Source organism: Pipistrellus hanaki, assembly GCF_964339955.1.
Source record: "Pipistrellus hanaki genome assembly, chromosome: 3".
Lineage (NCBI taxonomy): Eukaryota > Metazoa > Chordata > Mammalia > Chiroptera > Vespertilionidae > Pipistrellus > Pipistrellus hanaki.
Window position 1 is genome coordinate 176,514,702 of NC_140505.1, and position 19,357 is coordinate 176,534,058.

Genomic DNA, 19,357 nt, shown 5'->3' on the forward strand with positions numbered 1-19,357 from the left:
GCGTATTCTAATGAGTCTTCAGTTTCATTGAAGACTAGAAAGGCCAAGGAGAGAAAAAACTGCTGAGTACAAATGCCTATAGGTTTTGACACAAGCAAGCAGTATCTTACAAAATAATTATTCTAGTTATACCTTCTGAAACCCAATGAAGTCTACAGAATAATCCTCATCTCACATGCTCAGCTGATTAAAAAAACAAAAAAAAGCACATCTCTCTTGAACCCAGCTTATAACTAAAGGGGCATCAGTGGTTGGCACTGAGGGCTCTAAAGAGAATCATTTTCTAAGACATTGTGAAAAGAACCAGATGTTGTCCTAAAGCCAGCCACCCTTATTTTTTATTTTTGTGAGACCCCTGCTTAAGACAATTCTGCGATTTCTATCACCCATCTAGAGCCAGAATCGAAGAATTTTAGTCTTAAAGGTTCTTCTTCATCAGAAATAGCTACCACCTGGTATCTTATTTGTCCATCCTCTCCCTTCCCCACAGCAAAATGATGTTTGATACATTTTGTCTGCTCTCTAGAACACTAATTTATTTGATTTGATGAGTTCTAGGAAAATTTACTCAGTGTTGTCAGCTATTTATTTTGCCAAGAAAAGTCATTTGCACCCACCTACCATCAAACTAACCATAGCCCTGTGGTATGATACTTTCTTACTTCTAGTTTGGGGTTGTGAGGCAGGTTTGGGACATTTAATGATTCTGATTCTCTCTCGTTTTCACACTAGAGCCTCCAATTTTGGTGACCAAGCAGCTGGAAGATACAAATGCTTACTGTGGGGAGAAAGTGGAATTAGAATGTGAGGTGTCTGAAGATGATGCAAACGTAAAATGGTAAATATCTTTTATGAGGCCTGTTCATTTTTAGTAGACACACAAAAAAGTGCCTTCATAGATTGGAGAATAGGAAATTGTTTTTACAGATATGAAAGGAATCCAGTCTCATTCATGTTAGTGTAAATGGTAACTAAAATTATGGTAAGATACTGTTTTGTTTTTTACTTACGAAACTGAAAAAGATCAGAAAAGCTGTATTGGTAAGGATGTAGCAAAGTAGGTTCAAGGTTGCCAGGCCTGTTCAACCCCAAAGACTGTAGATACTCTTCACCACTATGCCAGGCTTCCTTTCACTATACCATGATGCTTCCTCTCACTATACCATGCTGGCAACTTACATGGAATATATACTTTATAAAAATTTTATTCCTAAGCATTTTATCGTTATAGTGCCTCAGAAAAATATTTTAGACTAAGAATCACCAATTACTTTAAAAATAAAACCTTTTTTTTGTCAGATGAAAATATTTAATTTAATCCTAAATTAAAATGCTTTGTTGGGAAGTATAGTAAATTACATAGCCAGAGTCTATAGTAATTGGCACAGAGTCGATGGTTCATCCTAATCTAGAATAATAAAATGTATTAAACTATTATACTCACTAGTGTACGTCAAAGGCCCAAACATGGGTAATATCTGCTCTTAGCATATTCATCTGTTTGACCTTAAATGGAAAGAGGGAGTTTGTGTTCTTTTCATGTAGTTTTTCAGATAACATTTGTCATAATAATAATTTATTGATAGATTGATGTATACATTCTTTAATTCATTAAATAGTTCTTGAATGTCTGGTGTCTTGACAAATATTCTACAAAACACTGGTATTTGGGAAAACAAGGCCAATAAGGCCCATCTCTTGAAGGGTCATTTATAAAACATTTTAATCTATTTTAACTCAGGTTTAAGAATGGTGAAGAGATCATCCCTGGTCCAAAATCAAGATACAAAGTTAAAATTGAGGGCAAAAAACACACTTTGATCATAGAAGGAGCAACCAAGGCTGATAATGCAGAATATTCTGTAATGACCACAGGAGGACAATCATGCGCTAAACTCAGTGTTGGCTGTAAGTAAGACTTCCTGAGATGTCTTTCTTGTTGGCTTACCAGTGGTGTTGCATTTAATTTCATTGTAGAAAAGTTTCCATCTATTTGATTTCTACCTGTGGCAATTTTAAATATGTAAAATTAAATTCCATTCTAGCTGTGTGTCTATGTCCTATCAACCAGGGTCTCTGAGAAAAGAACCAACTATTCAAGTTCCTAGTAGAACACCCCTATTGAGAGGGAAGGATAAAAGCCACCTGCCAGAAAAGTTACCCATGGTTAAGAAATATTTCATCTCCAAATCACATAATAGATGATAAATAGTTTGATATGATATCAACTCTTGATCATGTTTGCTTCATCCATAGGTGAACTTGCTATCTGCTCATTAAATAAACATTCAACATTCTGCAATTACATTTGAGATGAGAGTTACTCAACTAATGGGCCTCAATTGAGAATACTGAAGAGCTAATTTGCTAATATGTTTCAGAGGCATGAGAGAATTAATGTACTTCCCCCAAGTACACTATTAGTTCTCAATGGCAGTCTGTCCCTTTCAGTTAGCTATGAAAATTAAAATAGCAGATCTCACAAGAAGATTGATAATACACACAGAGCAGAAACCCTACTTCCTTACTGCTTCCTTAGTCGAGTTGCAATTCATATGATCACCAAATTATTCAAAAGTAATTTCAATACACTCCTATGTTTCCTGGAGTAGTGGGCATTTTAGTTTAATATATATATATATATATATATAAAAAAGAGGGGTGTGTGTTTTTTTAATCTTAGGCAGATCCTTATCTGATATTTGTATTTATTTAAAGCAGGTACAGTCAGTTCTGTTATAATGCAACATATGCATTTCTGAAAATTACTGTGCTATCCAACCAAAGTCATGAAATAAAAACCAAAGGACTGGAGGGGGCGGGGGGTGGAGGGAGAGGAATGAGTTATGGGCACAACATTCAACATTTTTGTCAGCAATACAACTTACAAAAACCCAATAAGAACCTAACAAAAATATTAGCACAGTTTTACATGTGTTAAGTGATTAATAAGTAGAACAATGCATGTGGTACTTTACCTCAAAAAGGAACTGACATTTGCTTATGGAAGTAGTGTCAAAAGTGTTGCAGCTTGTGAGCTATTAGTGGTAATCTCAGTTGTGCATGGATGTGGCTCATATCACATGGGTGGCCTGAGGTAGCTCGTGGGTATGTGGGGGGTGTTCTGTATAGTCCTACCTGGCTCGGCTCAGCTGGGCGCAATTTTTTTTAATTCACCTAATCTTTGTCACAAATGAAATCATATGCAACCAAACATGAAATTTGTGTTACACTACAATTGCCCCCTTTATATATTGATTGCACTGGAACAAATTCTCATTTTCAAAGCAATCCTGAATAGCAAAACTGGCTATACCATTGTGAAATGACACCATGTTTGCCTGTCTGAATTGGGCTTGGCACTGATAGTGGTCTGTTACTTTTGTAGTGAAGCCTCTGAAGATATTGACACCTCTAACTGATCAGACTGCAAAACTTGGAAAAGAAGTCTGCTTGAAGTGTGAAGTGTCTGAAAACATTACAGGAAAATGGACTAAAAATGGGCTACCTGTTCAGGAGAGTGACCGCATCAAGGTTGTACACAAAGGAAGGTAAGCAAGCTAGACATTCCCGAAGTGAAGGATGATCCCGATTTTTACTTTCTCCCCTTCTTGGCAAGAATGTTTGAAGAGCCCTCTAAGGAAAATAATCTATTTCTGGTTCATTGCTGCCAAATAGCAGGAGCGTATGATTTCTCTGTTATACATCATGTCCTACCTGTGACCTGCACCTTACAATATGGTGCTTTGTCTATTCAAAACCCACTGACTGATTCTTTCTATCTAAACGTGACGTTAGAGGAATGATACTGAATTTTAATTAAGGAACTGGTCAAAATGGATTAACTATTCCTTTGGGGGGGGGGGGGGTCAGAGACAGAGGAGGGCATATTATCCTAGAATCTAGAAAGAAAAAAAAAATTCTAAGGCATAGGTTCTCAAACTTGGATCTATGGATCCTAATGATATCGTGAATGAACTTTAAGGGCCCTCATAAATCCTCTGAGATGTTTAGCAAATTTTGTGTGTACAAAAACACTTGTTTTTCTCCAGCAAGAAGATCCATAATGGCCCTCAGATTTTCACTGGCTCATGACCTCAATAAAGTTAAGAAGTATTACTCTTAGTTTTAGTATATAAAGCCAAAGTCAAGATTATTCTTAATAATTTCTTGAATCTTAAAGTATGGTATCAGTGAGATATTTTCTTTTATCCTTTTTAATGCTTTGAGATAAAAAAACAAAAGAGAGATTCTTGCTTAATAAGTAAGTTGTATTTGAGGAGATAACTCCATATAGTCTAAAATAGGTATTTAATATGGACCAATACATATGAAAATTAAGACTTCACATTATTTTCTCTCTCTCCAAGCTGCACTAAACAAGTTAACCAGATAAAAGCCAGGTTCCTCCTCAGTTTGGGTCATATACAATCTAAATCTTTGCAAAGTCTTAGAAATATGGTTTCCTTGTTTCCTTAGAATCCACAAATTAGTGATAGACAATGCTCTCATTGAGGATGAAGGTGAATATGTATTCACACCAGATGACTACCCTGAAACTTTGTCTGCCAAAGTTCACGTTATTGGTGAGTAGATAAAAGTAACCTTTGGAGAATCCTGTTCTTTGATTTTTGTTGTTGCATACTTTGGAATTGTAACATATTCAAAACTATGTGATGTTTAAAGAAAAACATACATGAACTGTTATTAATGACAACCATATGGTTAATTCTTAAGAAATCTTACTATAAAGTAGTTTTGAAAGGTGCCAGTACCATCTATACTGACTCCTCTTACATTCTTTTTGGCCTGATAAAATATTGATTACTGCTGAAACTGGTTTGGCTCAGTGGTAGAGGGTCGGTCTGCGGACTGAAAGGTCCCAGGTTCGATTCCGGTCGGGGGCATGTACGTTGGTTGCGGGCACATCCCCATTGGTGGGGGGGTGGGGGGGGGTGGGGGAGGTGTGCAAGAGTCAGCTGGTCAGTGTTTCTCTCTCATCTACGTTTCTAGCTCTCTATCTTTCTCCCTTCCTCTCTGTAAAAATTCAATAAAAATATATATTTTTTTAAATACTGATTACTATCAATGTTTAGCACTAGCCAAGTACTAGCCCAGATATTCACATGAGAATGACTGTCTGATAACAAAGGCCATGTTTAATATTCCAGATCCTCCTAAAATCAACCTGGATGGTCTTGATGCTGACAATACAGTAACAGTAATTGCAGGGAACAAGCTTCGTCTTGAGATTCCCATCAGTGGAGAACCTCCTCCTAAAGTTATTTGGAGCCGAGCAGATAAGGTTTGTTCTACATAGATGTGCACGCATGCACACATACACACACACACACACACACACACACACACACACACACTGCCCACCCCACTTCCTGACTTCCATTAGTTAGATAAAAGAAGAAGCAAATAAATGTACAGGGGTACAGCAACAATGTAATTTTTTTGATAAAGATCATTGATTCTTAGGCAAATGTAATAATCATTCATTTACCTTTCACATATGTGACTACCTTCTATGTGACCTGGCAGGTTTTTGTGTTCAGTGAACAAGATTCTATTGATATATTTCATTCTAATGAATGTCAGGAAATGGGATGAAGGAGAAAGAGGCAATGAATTATTTAAATAAATAGATGGATAAAATTATTTTGCATAGTAATAAGTGCTATGAAAATTAAACAAAAATAGGCTAATATAATTAGCAAGTGACTATGTGATGAATTACAAAAGCCTCTTTGAATGACAACAAGGAACCCATTATGTGAAGATCAAAGGAGAAAGATTTTCAGGTAAAGTCAATGCAGGTGCGAAGGATAAAAGGAGAAAATGAATTTGATGTGTTGGAATAATAAAAACAAAGCCATTGTTACTGGGGTAGAGTGAGGGAAAGAATAATAAGGTTGTAGTGGTAGAGTAGTATCAGCTCATATATAACCCTATGTATTCTTATATAAAACTAGAGGCCCAGTGCATGAAATTTGTGCACTGGGGGGAGGGTCCCTCAACCCAGATTATGAAAGGGTACAGACCAGGCCAAGGAACCCCACTGGTTCAGGATTGGGGCCAGGGAGGGACACGGAAGGTTGACCAGCTGGGGAGGGATTAAGGGAGGGCTACAGGACGTGTCCAGCCCATCTCGCTCAGTCCTGATCGGCTGGACCCCAGCAGCAAGCTAACCTACCAGTTAGAGCATCTGCTCCCTGATGGTCAGTGAACATCATAGTGAATGGTTGACAGGTTGTCTGGTGGTCAGTGCACATCATAGTGACCAGTTGAGTGGCCTTAGCATATCATTAGCATGTTATGCTTTGATTGGTTGAATGGCTAACCAGATGACAGTACACTTAGCATATTAGGCTTTTATTATATAGGATGTCTTATGGGCAGCAAAACTACTCCATATGATTCTATAATTTTGGATACTTATCATTATAGATTTGTCAAAACTCATAGAATGTACAACACCAAGAGTGAATCTTAATGTAAACTATGTACTTTAAGTGATAATAATGTGTTACTGTAACAAATGTGCTACTCTGGCATGGGTGTTAATAGTGGGAGAGGTTGTGCATATGTAGGGATGAGTTATATGAGAACTCTCTGAACTGTTTGTTCAGTTTTGGAGTAAACCTAAAACTAATTTATTCTTCTTCATCATAGTTATTATCATCATCATCCAAAAGCTAGAGAGTATTTTTCTCCTTTTCTATTTTCTAGAGGGGAAAAAAGGTATCATTGAGCCATGGAACAACTTCAAGCAGTACAACTGGAGTCTTGAAAGAGGGTCAGAAAACTGTTTAAAGAAATAATAGTCAAAATGTTTCCAAATTTGACAAAAATTATAAATGCAGATACAAGAAGCTCAATAAAAACTAAGCACAAGGAGCATTAAGAAAATGACTCCAAGACTCATCATAATTAAATTGCTCTAAGCTTGTGAGTAGGAAAAAACCTTAAAAGTAGAAAGAGGAAAAAAGTCACATTTAATACATAAGGAACATAGGCAAGGATGACTTCAGATTTCTCTGGAAGCAAGGCAAGTGAGAATACAGTGGAGCAACATCTTTAAAGAAAAATACTTTCAATCTAGAATTCTATACTCGACAGAAATACTTTTTAGAAATGAAGGCAAAATAAAATGATTTTCAGATATATAAAATCTAAAAAAAAAAAAAAAAAAAAAAAAATCAGCAGCAAACCTGAACTATAAGAAATGCTAAAAGAAGTCCTTAAGTTAGAAGGAAAAGGATATCAGATGAAACATTTTCACAAAGGAGCAAAGACAATCAGGAATGGAAACTACATTTAATAGATAAACATATAAGAGGTCTTTCAATATTTAAATCTCTTAAAAAGATAATTGACTGAAAAATAATAACAATGTACTGTGTGACTTATATCATAGGAATAAGTAAAATTTATGACAATAGAAACGTAAGGTCAAGTGAGGAGAAATGGAAGTAAGGATCAGTAGAAATAAAATGGAAGTGTGCTATTATAAGTTTCTTTTCTTTGAGATACATGAACTATTATAATGTCATGTGAAGGTAGACCATGAAAAGTTTAGGATGTATACTATAAACCCTATAGGACCTACTAAAATAAAAAATGATTTATAGCTAATAAGCCAACAAAGGACCTAAAATGCAATCACCAAAACATTTATTAATTCAAAAGAAAGGCAGTAAAGAAGCATGAAGAACAGATGGGACTAATAAGGGGAAAAAGCAAGATAGAAAATTGAATATAAAGAGAAATATATAAATATATAAATTAGATATTTCAATATTCTTCTCTCAATAGTTCATAGAACAAGAAGGTAGGCAATCATTGATATACAGAAGATTCAAAGAACACTATCAACCATTTTGAACTAATTGACATTTCTAGGACACTCCATTGAAAAAGCAGAATGGGCATTATGTTAATAAGCACATGGAAAATTTACCAAGATAAACCACTTCTTAGCCATGTGGCCATGGGCCACAGTGTTCTCGTGTGTACACTGGGATGATACCTTTGTCCTTAGAGTTGATGGAAGATTAAACTAAGAATGTGTGTTTTAGGCATTAGTACCTTGTCCAGCTTAGGTTATATGGCACTCTAGTATAGTCCTTGCTGTTGTCTAGGTCATGCCACATTTTATTTCTTTCCTCCTTAGGCCATCATGGAGGGCAGTGGCCGGATAAGGGCAGAATCTTACCCTGACAGCAGCACTCTGGTTATTGATGCCGCTGAAAGAGATGATTCTGGTGTTTACAACATAAATCTGAAAAATGAAGCTGGAGAAGCACATGCCAGCATCAAGATTAAAGTTGTGGGTAAGTTGCCCTATCCTGTTTGGCTCAGTGAATAGGGCATTGGCCTGTGGACTAAAGGGTCCCAGGTTTGATTCTGGTCAGGGGCACATGCCATGTTTCGGGCTCGATCCCCAGTGGGGAATGTGCAAGGAGCAGTCGATCAATGATTCGCTCTCATCATTGATGTTTCAATCTCTCTCTCCCTCTCCTTTCCTCTTTCTGAAATCTATCTATCTATCTATCTATCTATCTATCTATCTATCTATCTATCTATCTATCTATCCATCCATCCATCTATCTATAAGTTGTGGTAAGTCCACTGGATCAGTAAACTTCTAAAAACAAGTTGGCATGTTTAGATCATGAGTACACCATCAGCTCTTGATTCTCTCAACATTTCTGGGTAGGCAACAAAGAGAAACATATTTTGGCTCTATATTATAAATCACTGTCTTTCTTTATCTTTGACACTTCTTTTCTTTCCTTCTCTTTTTCTTTCCTTCCTCTCTTTTTTGTGGCATGGAGGACATACTGCAGGAATGAGTAACCGAGACAGCATGTGGCTCGAGAGCCGTAGTTTGCTGACCACTAGTCTAGCAGATTAATGGTGACCTTAGGTTTCACAAACTCTTTATCACACTTCAGATGTCCCTTAAACATATTTCAGATTGACCATAAACTAAGGTCATTTAATCAGGCACTGAACTATATTTACAAGACATGACTTATCATTTTTACTTGGATTTTTATCAGTGGACATCTTGAATCTTTCAACTATTATAAAATTCACAATAAACCATCCTGGATTCAGTTCTGCTGGAAGTTCATGTTGTAGTTAAAAAAAATAAAACAAAATCACATTGGACATTTTCTTTCTTAGTTACTATTCTCAAGGTAAAGAACAAGAGTCTTGGGTTCCATGTGGGCCTTGTTATCTAAGTTGTGATACTACTTTAAAGGATTCATATTTTTTTTTTTGGCTTATCTTCTCGTATCTCAGATGGAGCATAAGTTTTTGCCCAAGTTAGTTACTAAATGCATTTCCATTAAACATGCAGAAGTTCTCAGAAATAATACTGCTTCTATGATCATCACCAAAAAGTACATTTTCCAATTAACATTTTTCTTTGCACGTGCTCTCTCTCTTATTCTATTCTATGTTTTTGTTTGCCACAGACATCCCTGATCCTCCAGTGGCACCGAATGTGACAGATGTGGGAGATGATTGGTGCATCATGAACTGGGAGCCGCCTGCCTACGATGGAGGGTCCCCGATCTTAGGTAACTGCAGGCTGGTCAGCCTGTGGAACTGCCGCAGGAGTTGATGTCCTCTGTGCACATTAGGACAGAGTACATTAAACATTAGTACAGAGTACATTAAAAATGTGATATTTAGAAGAAAATTTATTATACTGTCTTTACATATCCTTTCAAAATGAAATACTATATTTTAGGATGCTCTGTACATATTCAAGGGTTTTAATAGTCATGATGAATATTATATGACTGTGTATTCTCTTCTTTGGTTGACATTTATATTTGACATAATATTTAATTATATTGAACCACTATGAGTTTAACTTTAAACCATTCTAGTACTAAGTAAATGTCTAGTTTTGTAGAATGGTGTCTATGGGGAAATTTATTTTAGAGTTAAATACTGAGAGAACGTGCTTTTCCCATGGAACACTCTTTTCTACTTACTCAAAAAACTGGTCATTTCCCCTTCATATTGTTTGGACTCAGAGCTAAATTTATTGCTCAATAGTTGGTCTTACCAACTCTATAAATTGGTTTGACCTACATATCTATTATCTATTTTTCTCTTTTCTTCTTAGTACAATTCTAATTTTTTTTTAGTATTGTTATTTTTTTTCTTTCTCCTATGCTATTAATACTTGTATTCCCTTTAATCTCAAACAACTGTTGAAATAAGGTGGTTTAAAAATGATATACATGACTCTTTGACTTAGAATGCAGAGACTATTGGAAAATTGAAGAACTTCTAATATCTGACAAAGTATAGTTTTGGAGACCCAGGAGAAAAAAACTTGCATTTCTATTTTATGTCATCTGTAGGATACTTTATTGAGAGGAAAAAGAAACAAAGCTCCAGGTGGATGAGGCTGAATTTTGAGCTCTGCAAAGAAACAACTTTTGAGCCCAAAAAAATGATTGAAGGCGTGGCCTACGAGGTCCGTATCTTTGCTGTCAATGCCATCGGCATCTCCAAGCCCAGTATGCCCTCCAAGCCATTTGTTCCTTTGGGTAAGTCAGGAGAGATGTGTTCTTTCCTGGAAATCATTATCCCAGATTATGACTGCTTCCTTCTGACCTCCAACTGGAGTCGACCTGGAGGCTTCTTTAGAGTGGTGGGTGAGCAGGAGGTTGGAGGTGGTGAGGAGTGGTAAGAAATTTGATAGAGTTGAATGTCTCCCTAATGTTGGCCATGGAATTCATGGCCAGAATTCCAATGACAGCTGCAGGTGGCTCCAGTTTGTGCTTCCCACTGAAAACATGTTGCTGAACTCACTGACACATGACCACACACCATTTGTCCTTCTGAAGGTAAAACCCAGCACCTTGTGTAAACACTGTAACTAAAACAGATTAAGATCTGTTCAACGAAACACCCTTTAGAACTAGTCTTTGCTTTACAAGCACATCTTAAGTGTTATCTATGGACCCCAAAAAATCAGTTCAGCAAAGACAAAGAAACAGATGGTGAGGCCTTCACTATTTTATGGTAGTGATTTTTTTTTCAATAGAAAGACTTAATATAAGAGTTTGTACTTTAGAGAGTTATGGGAAATGTATTATAGGTCATTAGATCCCAAACTTTGACTTTTTACTAACTTCCTAGGACCTCCCAGTCTCCACACTAACCTCCCAAATCGGAGGGAACATGTGGCAGTATTTTAAAATATTTCCATGTTCCCCAGCCAGCATAGCTCAATGGTTAAGCATTGACCTGTGAATCAGGAGGTTATGCCTAGGTTGTGGGCTCGATCCCTAGTATGCTAAGTGTTTGGCCGTCCATTCAACCAATCAAAGCTTAATATGCTAATGATATGCTAAGGCCACTCAACCGCTCGCTATGATGTGCACTGACCACCAGGTGGCAGATGCTCTGACCAGTAGGTTAGCTTGCTGCTGGGGTCCAGTTGATTGGGACTGAGTGAGATGGGCCAGACATGCCCTGGAGCCAACCTCCAGTGTCCCCTCCTGGCTGGCCAACTTCCCGCCTCCCTCCCTGGCCTGCACACTCTTGCAATCTGGGACCCCTCAGGGGATGTCAGAGAGCCGGTTTCAACCTGATTCTGCTCAATGAGGAGCTGCCCCCTGGTGGTTAGTGTGCTCCCACAGGGGGAGTGTCGCTCAGCCAGAAGCTGGGCTCATGGCTGGTGAGCGCAGTGGTGATGACGGGAGTCTCTCCTGCCTTTGTGGCAGTGCTAACGATGTCCAACTGCCCACCTCTGCGGCAGCAGTAAAGCCATCAGTTGGACATCACCCGAGGACTCCCAGACTATGAGAGGGCATAGGCTGAGCTGAGGGGACACACCCCCACCCCCGACCGTGCACGAATTTCATGCATTGGGCCTCTAGTAAAAATATATATTTTTTAAAAAAAATAAAATGTTTCCATGTCTAGTGGATCTTTACACACAGCATATGCTTAAGGAGTCTTCATTTAATTTTACTACTAAGTGGATCTTCTGTGTATATTTTTATTTGCACCCCAGCTCATTCTATTACCATTCCTGCTGCGATACCTCTGCAGTTAATAATTTCTTCCCTTCTGTCTCTTTTATCTTTGAAGCGGTAACCAGCCCTCCTACACTGCTGGCTGTTGACAATGTAACTGACAACACCGTCACAATGAAGTGGCGGCCCCCAGATCAGATCGGTGCCGCAGGGTTAGATGGCTATGTGCTAGAGTATTGCCTTGAAGGAAGTAAGTACAACTCCTGGTTACAATGAATACCATCATCACTAGGTGAGATATGCCCCCCCCCCCCACTTTCTTTTGTTTCTCTCTCTTGGGAACTCACCTCCTGCCTCCTGAAAATGACAAGCCAAAGGTCATCCTCCTAAGATGGATAAAAATTTAGCCCTTCTTTGACACTCGAGGCTAGCAAATTAAGATCTCAAAAATATCCTAGCATGGCTGCCCGATGGGACAGCACCATTGACCTAAGTCAAGATATAGGAGGGGAAGGATGCCGAAAATAGTTCAGGGATTTCCAGTTCTTGAATTGGTGGGATTAAGTTGTACCAAAGCAAAACAAAAGTCTAAAGTCTAGTTAGAATGAAGCAAATTTGAAAAATCTCAACCCTACCCTGAGCAGAGGTCAGCAATCAAAAGAGCTGCCTCTTTCTGGGGAATGAAGAGCGACTACATACTTGGCTCTTTGGTGATCATCCCCTGCCTTCTAAAGTGGGAAACCAAAAGGGGGAAGAAGAATTAAGGACAACTTTTTTAGTGTTTAAATCTCACGTGGAGTCCCAAATGGATTGCACATGTGGCAGCAACTCCTCTCAGGGCTTTGCCTACCTAAACATGCAATCACTCAAATTTAAGAGCAGAAAAGAAACAGGAAAACAATTGCTGATAACAACCATAGAAAAAAAGGGAACATGGCCCAAGAAAATATGGGCCAGAGGGTGCCGAAAACCAAAAAGGAGGTGAAATTCACTCAAAGCCTCTAATGTTTCTTGAATTCTTACTTGTCATGGTTTGAAAATGTATGCATCAAACTGCCCCAGCTCCAGACTCGGGCTCCATGCTGGACGATGGTAGGTAAACCACCCTCAGGGAAGCACATTTGTATCCACAAAGGATGAGCCAAGGGGTAGCCTTTAGGAAAACATTTTGGACCCCAACCTTTAACTTGGGTCTCACATGAAGGACAGAGCACACTTGGGAAACCAGGAATGTGACTACAGATGCACCTCCCCAGGAGGCAACACCGTGATGGAGAGGAAACTTCTTATGAAGAGAAAACTGCCGAGAAAGAAAGCCCTGGCCCTGGATTGGGGCACCTGTGGAAATGACCAGGGGTGGTCAGCGGGGAAGAAGAGGAGGGGGGATGAAGCCTGGTAACACTCATTTCCATTTACATGTGCTGAGCCCACAGAGCACTGGGTTTATTTCTCCGGGGCTTAGAAAGCCACTAACCAAAACCAGTGGGGACATTCTAAGAAAGTTCTCAGAACTATCCCAGCATGGGAGGGGGGCAACAGATAAACTCTTGAGAACTTAATATGGTTAATTTCCATTGCATCCCCCCCCCCCATTTCAAAAAATCATGAGCACTTCACTCTGTTGTCTATATCACCCAGAATTCCCCAATCTTATATGTGCTGTGGCTGCTGACCACGAACCTTTTGTATATGTATGACCCAGGTCAAATTCTTTACTCTTTTCTTTCTGATAGGTCTAAAAAGTAAGAAGATACAGCAAAATGATACATGGCTGTCATTTTGATGTTGCCCACCTTAGATAAAATACAACGAAGTGTATTTTACATGATTTTGTGTGTGGTCTGTGTAGATATATATGTATAAGCCTATACATATATATATGTACACAGTCATTATTAAGTATATATTTTGCCACATAACGTTTTGAAATTAGCTTTCTATGGAACGTGTACATCTTTCTTCTTGCAGTCTTTTCTTACTTCTTTCACGTGGCTGACCTATTCTTCATTCTCTTTTAATGGCTGTTGTTCTCCAGACTAATTTTCTGTAGTGTTTAATGCTTTTCGACATGTCAGGTTTTATCCTGTGAGAGAACTCTTCCTTCTATAAGATGGTGTGTTGGTTTTGACTCTGCCTTTCTCTTGTTTGTTTGGGTTTTTTTTAACACCTGCAGCATTTTACTCTTCTGTTTTCTTCCTTCACTCTCACTCCTTCTCTTTGCCTCCCTCAGCAAAAGTGGTTCAAAGGTGAAGGGATCAGCTAGTTTTGTCCTCCTCGGGTCCCATTGCGTCCTGTTTTCTCTTAAAATGTTCTTCTTGACTAGTTCTTTGCTCTTTCGTGCACGTTTTCTGCCTCCCGATTTCACTTGCTCATCAACTGTCTCTGGACTATGAAAATGTCAACACAATAGTCCCCAAACCAACCATTGGCTTAAAGATGTATCTCTTTTTTCAAAGTCCTAAATCATTTTTATTATCAATATACACATTGCCAAAACCAGTTTGGCTCAGTGGATAGAGCGTCAGCCTGTGGACTGAAAGGTCCCAGGTTCAATTCCGGTCAAGGGCATGTAACTTGGTTGTGGGCACATCTCCAGTGGGGAGGTGTGCAAGAGGCAGCTGATCAATGATTCTCTCTCATTGATGTTTCTGACTCTCTATCCCTCTCCCTTCCTCTCTGTAAAAAATCAATAAAATATATTTTAAAAAAACATACAATCCCAGACACCAGGATATTCTGGCTTCCTGTTCCTTCTCCCTGATGCTAGTACTCCTAGAAGGGTTGGAATAAGACAGGAGAGAAAGCTCCATGGGAGCCAGTGCAGTCCAGATACCCAGAAAGACATCATGCCACACCAGCGGGGTGTTCCCATAACCACCCTGTGAGCCAGCACCATCCCGTCCACTCTTGCAGAATGCGAAGACCAGCTGGCTCCCTTGTCTTCTTGACCAACCGCTTGCTCTCGCGGCAACCAGGGGCTGCCTCCTCAGCAGCCGGGGCAGTTTTCATTGCCTTTGAGAATTAGAGCCCAGGTTTGGCCTCATTATGAGTGTCCTCACTCCCAGACTGATGCATGAGCCCCATCACAGGAGCACTTCATTCCATGGGAACTTGGAGGACCCTCCCAGGCTGGGGTGGCTGGAGCAGGAGCAAGGATGGACTGTCCCACGGTGCACTGCTCCCCTGTGGAGTCCAGGGCCTGCTCCTCCCTTCTCTTCAGGGTCTTGCCTGGTTCTTCTCTACCTCTTATTCCCACAGCTGGAGGCACTTCAGGTTCCTTTCTCCTCCTCTTCCCTGTGGCCAGTGCCACAGGACAAAAACCACAGTCTGAGCAAAGCAGGCCACGACCCTCCTCAGGAACCAATCCTGCCCCTTCCCCGCCTTAACGTGTTTGGTCTCTTCCGTCACTGCTCTGAAGACAAATATCTTTGCATACTTTGCATACTTTACTAACAGAGAATGCTGACTACTGATACATAAGTCTTCTGGTGTGACAGTGGGTGTCTTTAATTAATTTTAATGGCGGATTCTCAAAGGTACATCAGCAAAACAGTCTGGTGAAAATGGGGAGGCCGCATATGATCTGTCGTCAGGTAAAGTATCCTCTGAAAGCTTTCACACTTTCTTACTCTATGAATAAGTTTCTGGGAATATGCCCATAGCCCAGCATGAAGTACACCCACCATCCGTACACACAAGGGAAGTCCTTAGAGAGGGAGGGAGGCGGGCGCGGGCAGGGAGTTCATAATGTGGGATCCAAGCCTTTCTTTGTCCTGTGAGCATAATGCATAGGAACTTTTAGAAGCCGGGATAGTTATTAGCCCTGGATGCTGGCTTGAGGTGGAAGAATTATGCCAACTCCTTAGGAGGTCTCGGCCCCTGCGCTTCATGGGTATTGTCTTCATAAATGGGAGTATGATCAGATTCCCTGTCCTCGTGTTTGCATCTCATAGTAATAAACTAGCATCTGATTATCCAGAGAGATTATATGACTGGAAAGTTACTACACCATTCTGTCTCTCATTCATAAGAATAACGTTTTCCTGTGTTTCTGGACTTTAATGTACATGGATGACTAGATATCATGGTTACATCTTTCATTGTACAACTGCTGCCAAATTCCCTGGGGCAGTTATTATGCAAGAGACCCTAGTTTCCTGAATAGAGTTTTTTTCAGAAATAACAGAATCTGACTGTCCTTCTTCCTGTTACTTGCATTTGCCAGTCGAGGCCATTTTTCATTTTTCAAGTATGAAAAATGCCCAGCCACACACGTGGTCTGAGTCCAGGCCAAATGATGTAATTATGAGTAAAATACTAACTTGGAGTTGACTGTTCTGGTTAAGATTATTGTTCCTCTAAACACCGAGTTGCCTTCTTTTTCTCTTGTGGCTTTTAGCTGAGGACTGGATAGTTGCCAACACAGATCTGATCGACAAGACCAAGTTCACCATCACGGGTCTGCCCACGGACGCCAAGATCTTTGTGCGTGTGAAGGCTGTGAACGCAGCCGGTGCCAGCGAGCCCAAGTACTACTCTCAGCCCATCCTTGTGAAGGAAATCATAGGTAGGTGGTGAGCCTTTCAACATGGTGTCTCCCTTTTACATTATTTGCTTTTATTCCTCAAATCCCTTTCTTCTTCAAAACTTTCTATTTCGTTATCACTTCTTTGATATTGTATTCATGCTTCCTGCGAGCTGAAAATTACAAAAACAGTCCAGCCTGTATGGCTCAATGGTTGAGCACTGGCCCATGCACTAAAAGGTCACTGCTTAGATTCCCAGTCAGGGCACATGCCTGGGTTTCAGGCTCCATCTCCAGTAGGTGGTGTTCAGGAGACAGCTGATCCCATGATGTTTCTCTCTCATTGAAGTTTCTCTCTCTCACTCTCTCTAAAGTCAATAAAAAACCTATTTTTAAAAATAAATAAATAAAAAATAACAAAAAACCACCCAGCTCTTTTCAGGCAGTGTGGAGGGTAGCCTGGGTTTATAACTTGGTATGAGGACCAGTTCGTTAGCCTCACTGGGTCCTTTACCATTGACTTGAGAGAGAAAGAGAACTAGTAATCTGGACACACTGTCTGACATCTGCTCTAATGGTGTGAAAGAGGTCATGGGTAAAACTGCTGGGGCCTTGGTGTGGATCAAGTCAGTGCCACCGACTGTTACTCTTTCTTATCTTCCTTCCCACCATGCACTTGCAGCTAAAATAAAAGGGCCAGTGTTGCCTTGGAGTGTTCTTGATGTGGCATAAAATCATTAGTATTATGAAAGCGAGGTGTTTGAGTATACTTTTTCCCCTATACTCTGCAACAATAAAATGCACAGTCTGCATGACGCCCTGTGCTGTGTACCATAGTATAATGGTTGCTTCTAGGAAGAGCCTTCAACTGAAGTAGAGGCTGAACTAGTGACTTGTTTCAGGAGATGACCCTGGGACAAACAATGTCTTGTCAGATTTGGTTACCTGGCAGACATTTTCTAGAAAATGAATGGCGTGAGCCTGTCACTTCAAGGAAAACAATTTACACTATTGGTTGTCAACTTGTCAATGAAATAAAATAAAAAATAAAAAGAGCTTTTCAGCAGAAATTAGAATTTTGGGAAAATGTTACCCATCACCACGGACTTGACAGTGCTCTAAAACTTAAAAAATGTTTCCATCATTTATTAGCTCTATGGTAAGAGACTTGATCTTTTTGAACCTTCATCTGCAGGATGAAGACAGCAATCGTTTTTACTACCTCAAGAGGTGTGAGAATTCAAGAAATGAATCCATATTGCTTGTTTCACGGAGTGCTAAGCCCTCACTCTGTGTTAGCTTTTATTATAATGGTGGTCCAGTTTTCTGATTATCCTTACTGAGTCTCTTTTTCCTCACGCGTTAAGTCAGGTAGTTGGAGCATCTGCAGGTTCTCTTCCAACTCCAACATTCTGTCCTCATCATCGACATCATCAATATCATCATTATCTCCTAAAGTTTACTACTATTCTTTTTTTCTAATATATTTTATTGATTTCAGAGAGGAAGAGAGAGAAAGAGGAACATTAATGACGAGAATCATAGATCAGCTGCCTTCTGCAGGCCCCCTACTGGGAATCAAACCTGCAACCTGGGCATGTGTTATTACCAGGAATTGAACCGTGACCTCCTGGTTCATAGTTCAATGCTCAATCACTGAGCCATGCCAGCTGGGCTAACGTTTACTATTCTTGACCATTGTGCTAAATGTTTTACATGCATAACATTATTTCATCCTCACAACAATCCTACAAATTAGATGCTGTTATCATCCTCAGTTTACAGAACAGGAGTCTGTGACCAGATTGATCTGCTACGTGTCTGATCGATGGTCTGTGACTGCAGTCTGTGCTTCTAAGCAGAGCATGGGCCCTCAGGCTGACTCCGGGTTCTAATCCTGCCTGTGTCGCCAAGAGCAAGTTCCTTAACTCCTATGCTCCCATTTCTTGATCATAAAGTAAAGCAGTACATAGCTCCTACGGTGTCTAAGAGGTTTAAATTGGTCCCAACATGAGAAGCATTTAGCCGCATGTCTGTCACATATGAGCACCCAAGTGATGAGACCTGCATCATCCCTGTGAGCCCATGAGCCTTTGACTCCCTGCTCCTAATGGATTTGCAGCAGCATGTTCTAGTATCTTCTTGGTGTTGAACGAATGGACATTAATACACAGTGTGCTAGAGTTGCCTATTGTGCAGTTCATGATAGCACAAGGGAGAAAATTACTATAAAATGCCAACAGGATCATCTCAATAGCAAGTCCTCGGTGCTAAATCATTTTTATTTATTTATTTATTTTTTGGTCTGGTAAGAAAGAATAGGCAGTTTTACCAGCTAATATGGTGTTTATAGACCTTTAATGGACTGTTCATTGGAGAACATACTCCTGTTGGACACTATGAAAAATATGTATAAGGTTCCAAGAGAAAATTTGATGTTTTTTCTATAAAGTTGCCTTAGGCTTATAATGGCAATAAAAATAGGAAGTTGCAATAAAATCAAAGAGATTAAGGATAATTTTTTTTGTGTGTGTGTTAAACTGTTAAAACATTTCTTGGAAGAAAACAATTGGAACCAGAGTTACCCTATATCCGTGGTAGGCAAACTGTGGCTCACTAGCCACATGCGGCTCTTTGGACACTTGAGTGTGGCTCTTCCACAAAATACCACGGCCTAGACGAGTCTATTTTGAAGAAGTGGCATTAGAAGAAGTTTAAGTTTAAAAAATTTGGCTCTCAAAAGAAATTTCAATCATCGTACTGTTGCTATTTGCCTCTGTTGACTAATGAGTTTGCCGATCACTGC

The 19,357-nt window shown here is 39.7% G+C and overlaps 1 protein-coding gene across 11 annotated transcripts in view; it reads left to right on the plus strand.

Annotated features, from left to right (window-relative positions):
• MYBPC1 (myosin binding protein C1) overlaps nt 1–19,357 on the plus strand; it is a 90,736-nt gene that overhangs the window by 54,891 nt on the left and 16,488 nt on the right. For 6 of the 11 annotated variants that reach the window (XM_084880068.1, XM_084880072.1, XM_084880077.1 and 3 more), the window contains 11 exons: nt 733–838; nt 1,742–1,908; nt 3,389–3,551; nt 4,480–4,586; nt 5,172–5,305; nt 8,183–8,342; nt 9,498–9,602; nt 10,401–10,589; nt 12,142–12,276; nt 15,563–15,619; nt 16,426–16,593. In XM_084880068.1, the coding sequence (XP_084736194.1) occupies nt 733–838; nt 1,742–1,908; nt 3,389–3,551; nt 4,480–4,586; nt 5,172–5,305; nt 8,183–8,342; nt 9,498–9,602; nt 10,401–10,589; nt 12,142–12,276; nt 15,563–15,619; nt 16,426–16,593 (1,491 nt within the window). The remainder of the gene's footprint in view (nt 1–732; nt 839–1,741; nt 1,909–3,388; nt 3,552–4,479; nt 4,587–5,171; nt 5,306–8,182; nt 8,343–9,497; nt 9,603–10,400; nt 10,590–12,141; nt 12,277–15,562; nt 15,620–16,425; nt 16,594–19,357) is intronic. The other 5 variants (XM_084880069.1, XM_084880076.1, XM_084880073.1 and 2 more) reach the window with 1 other exon arrangement.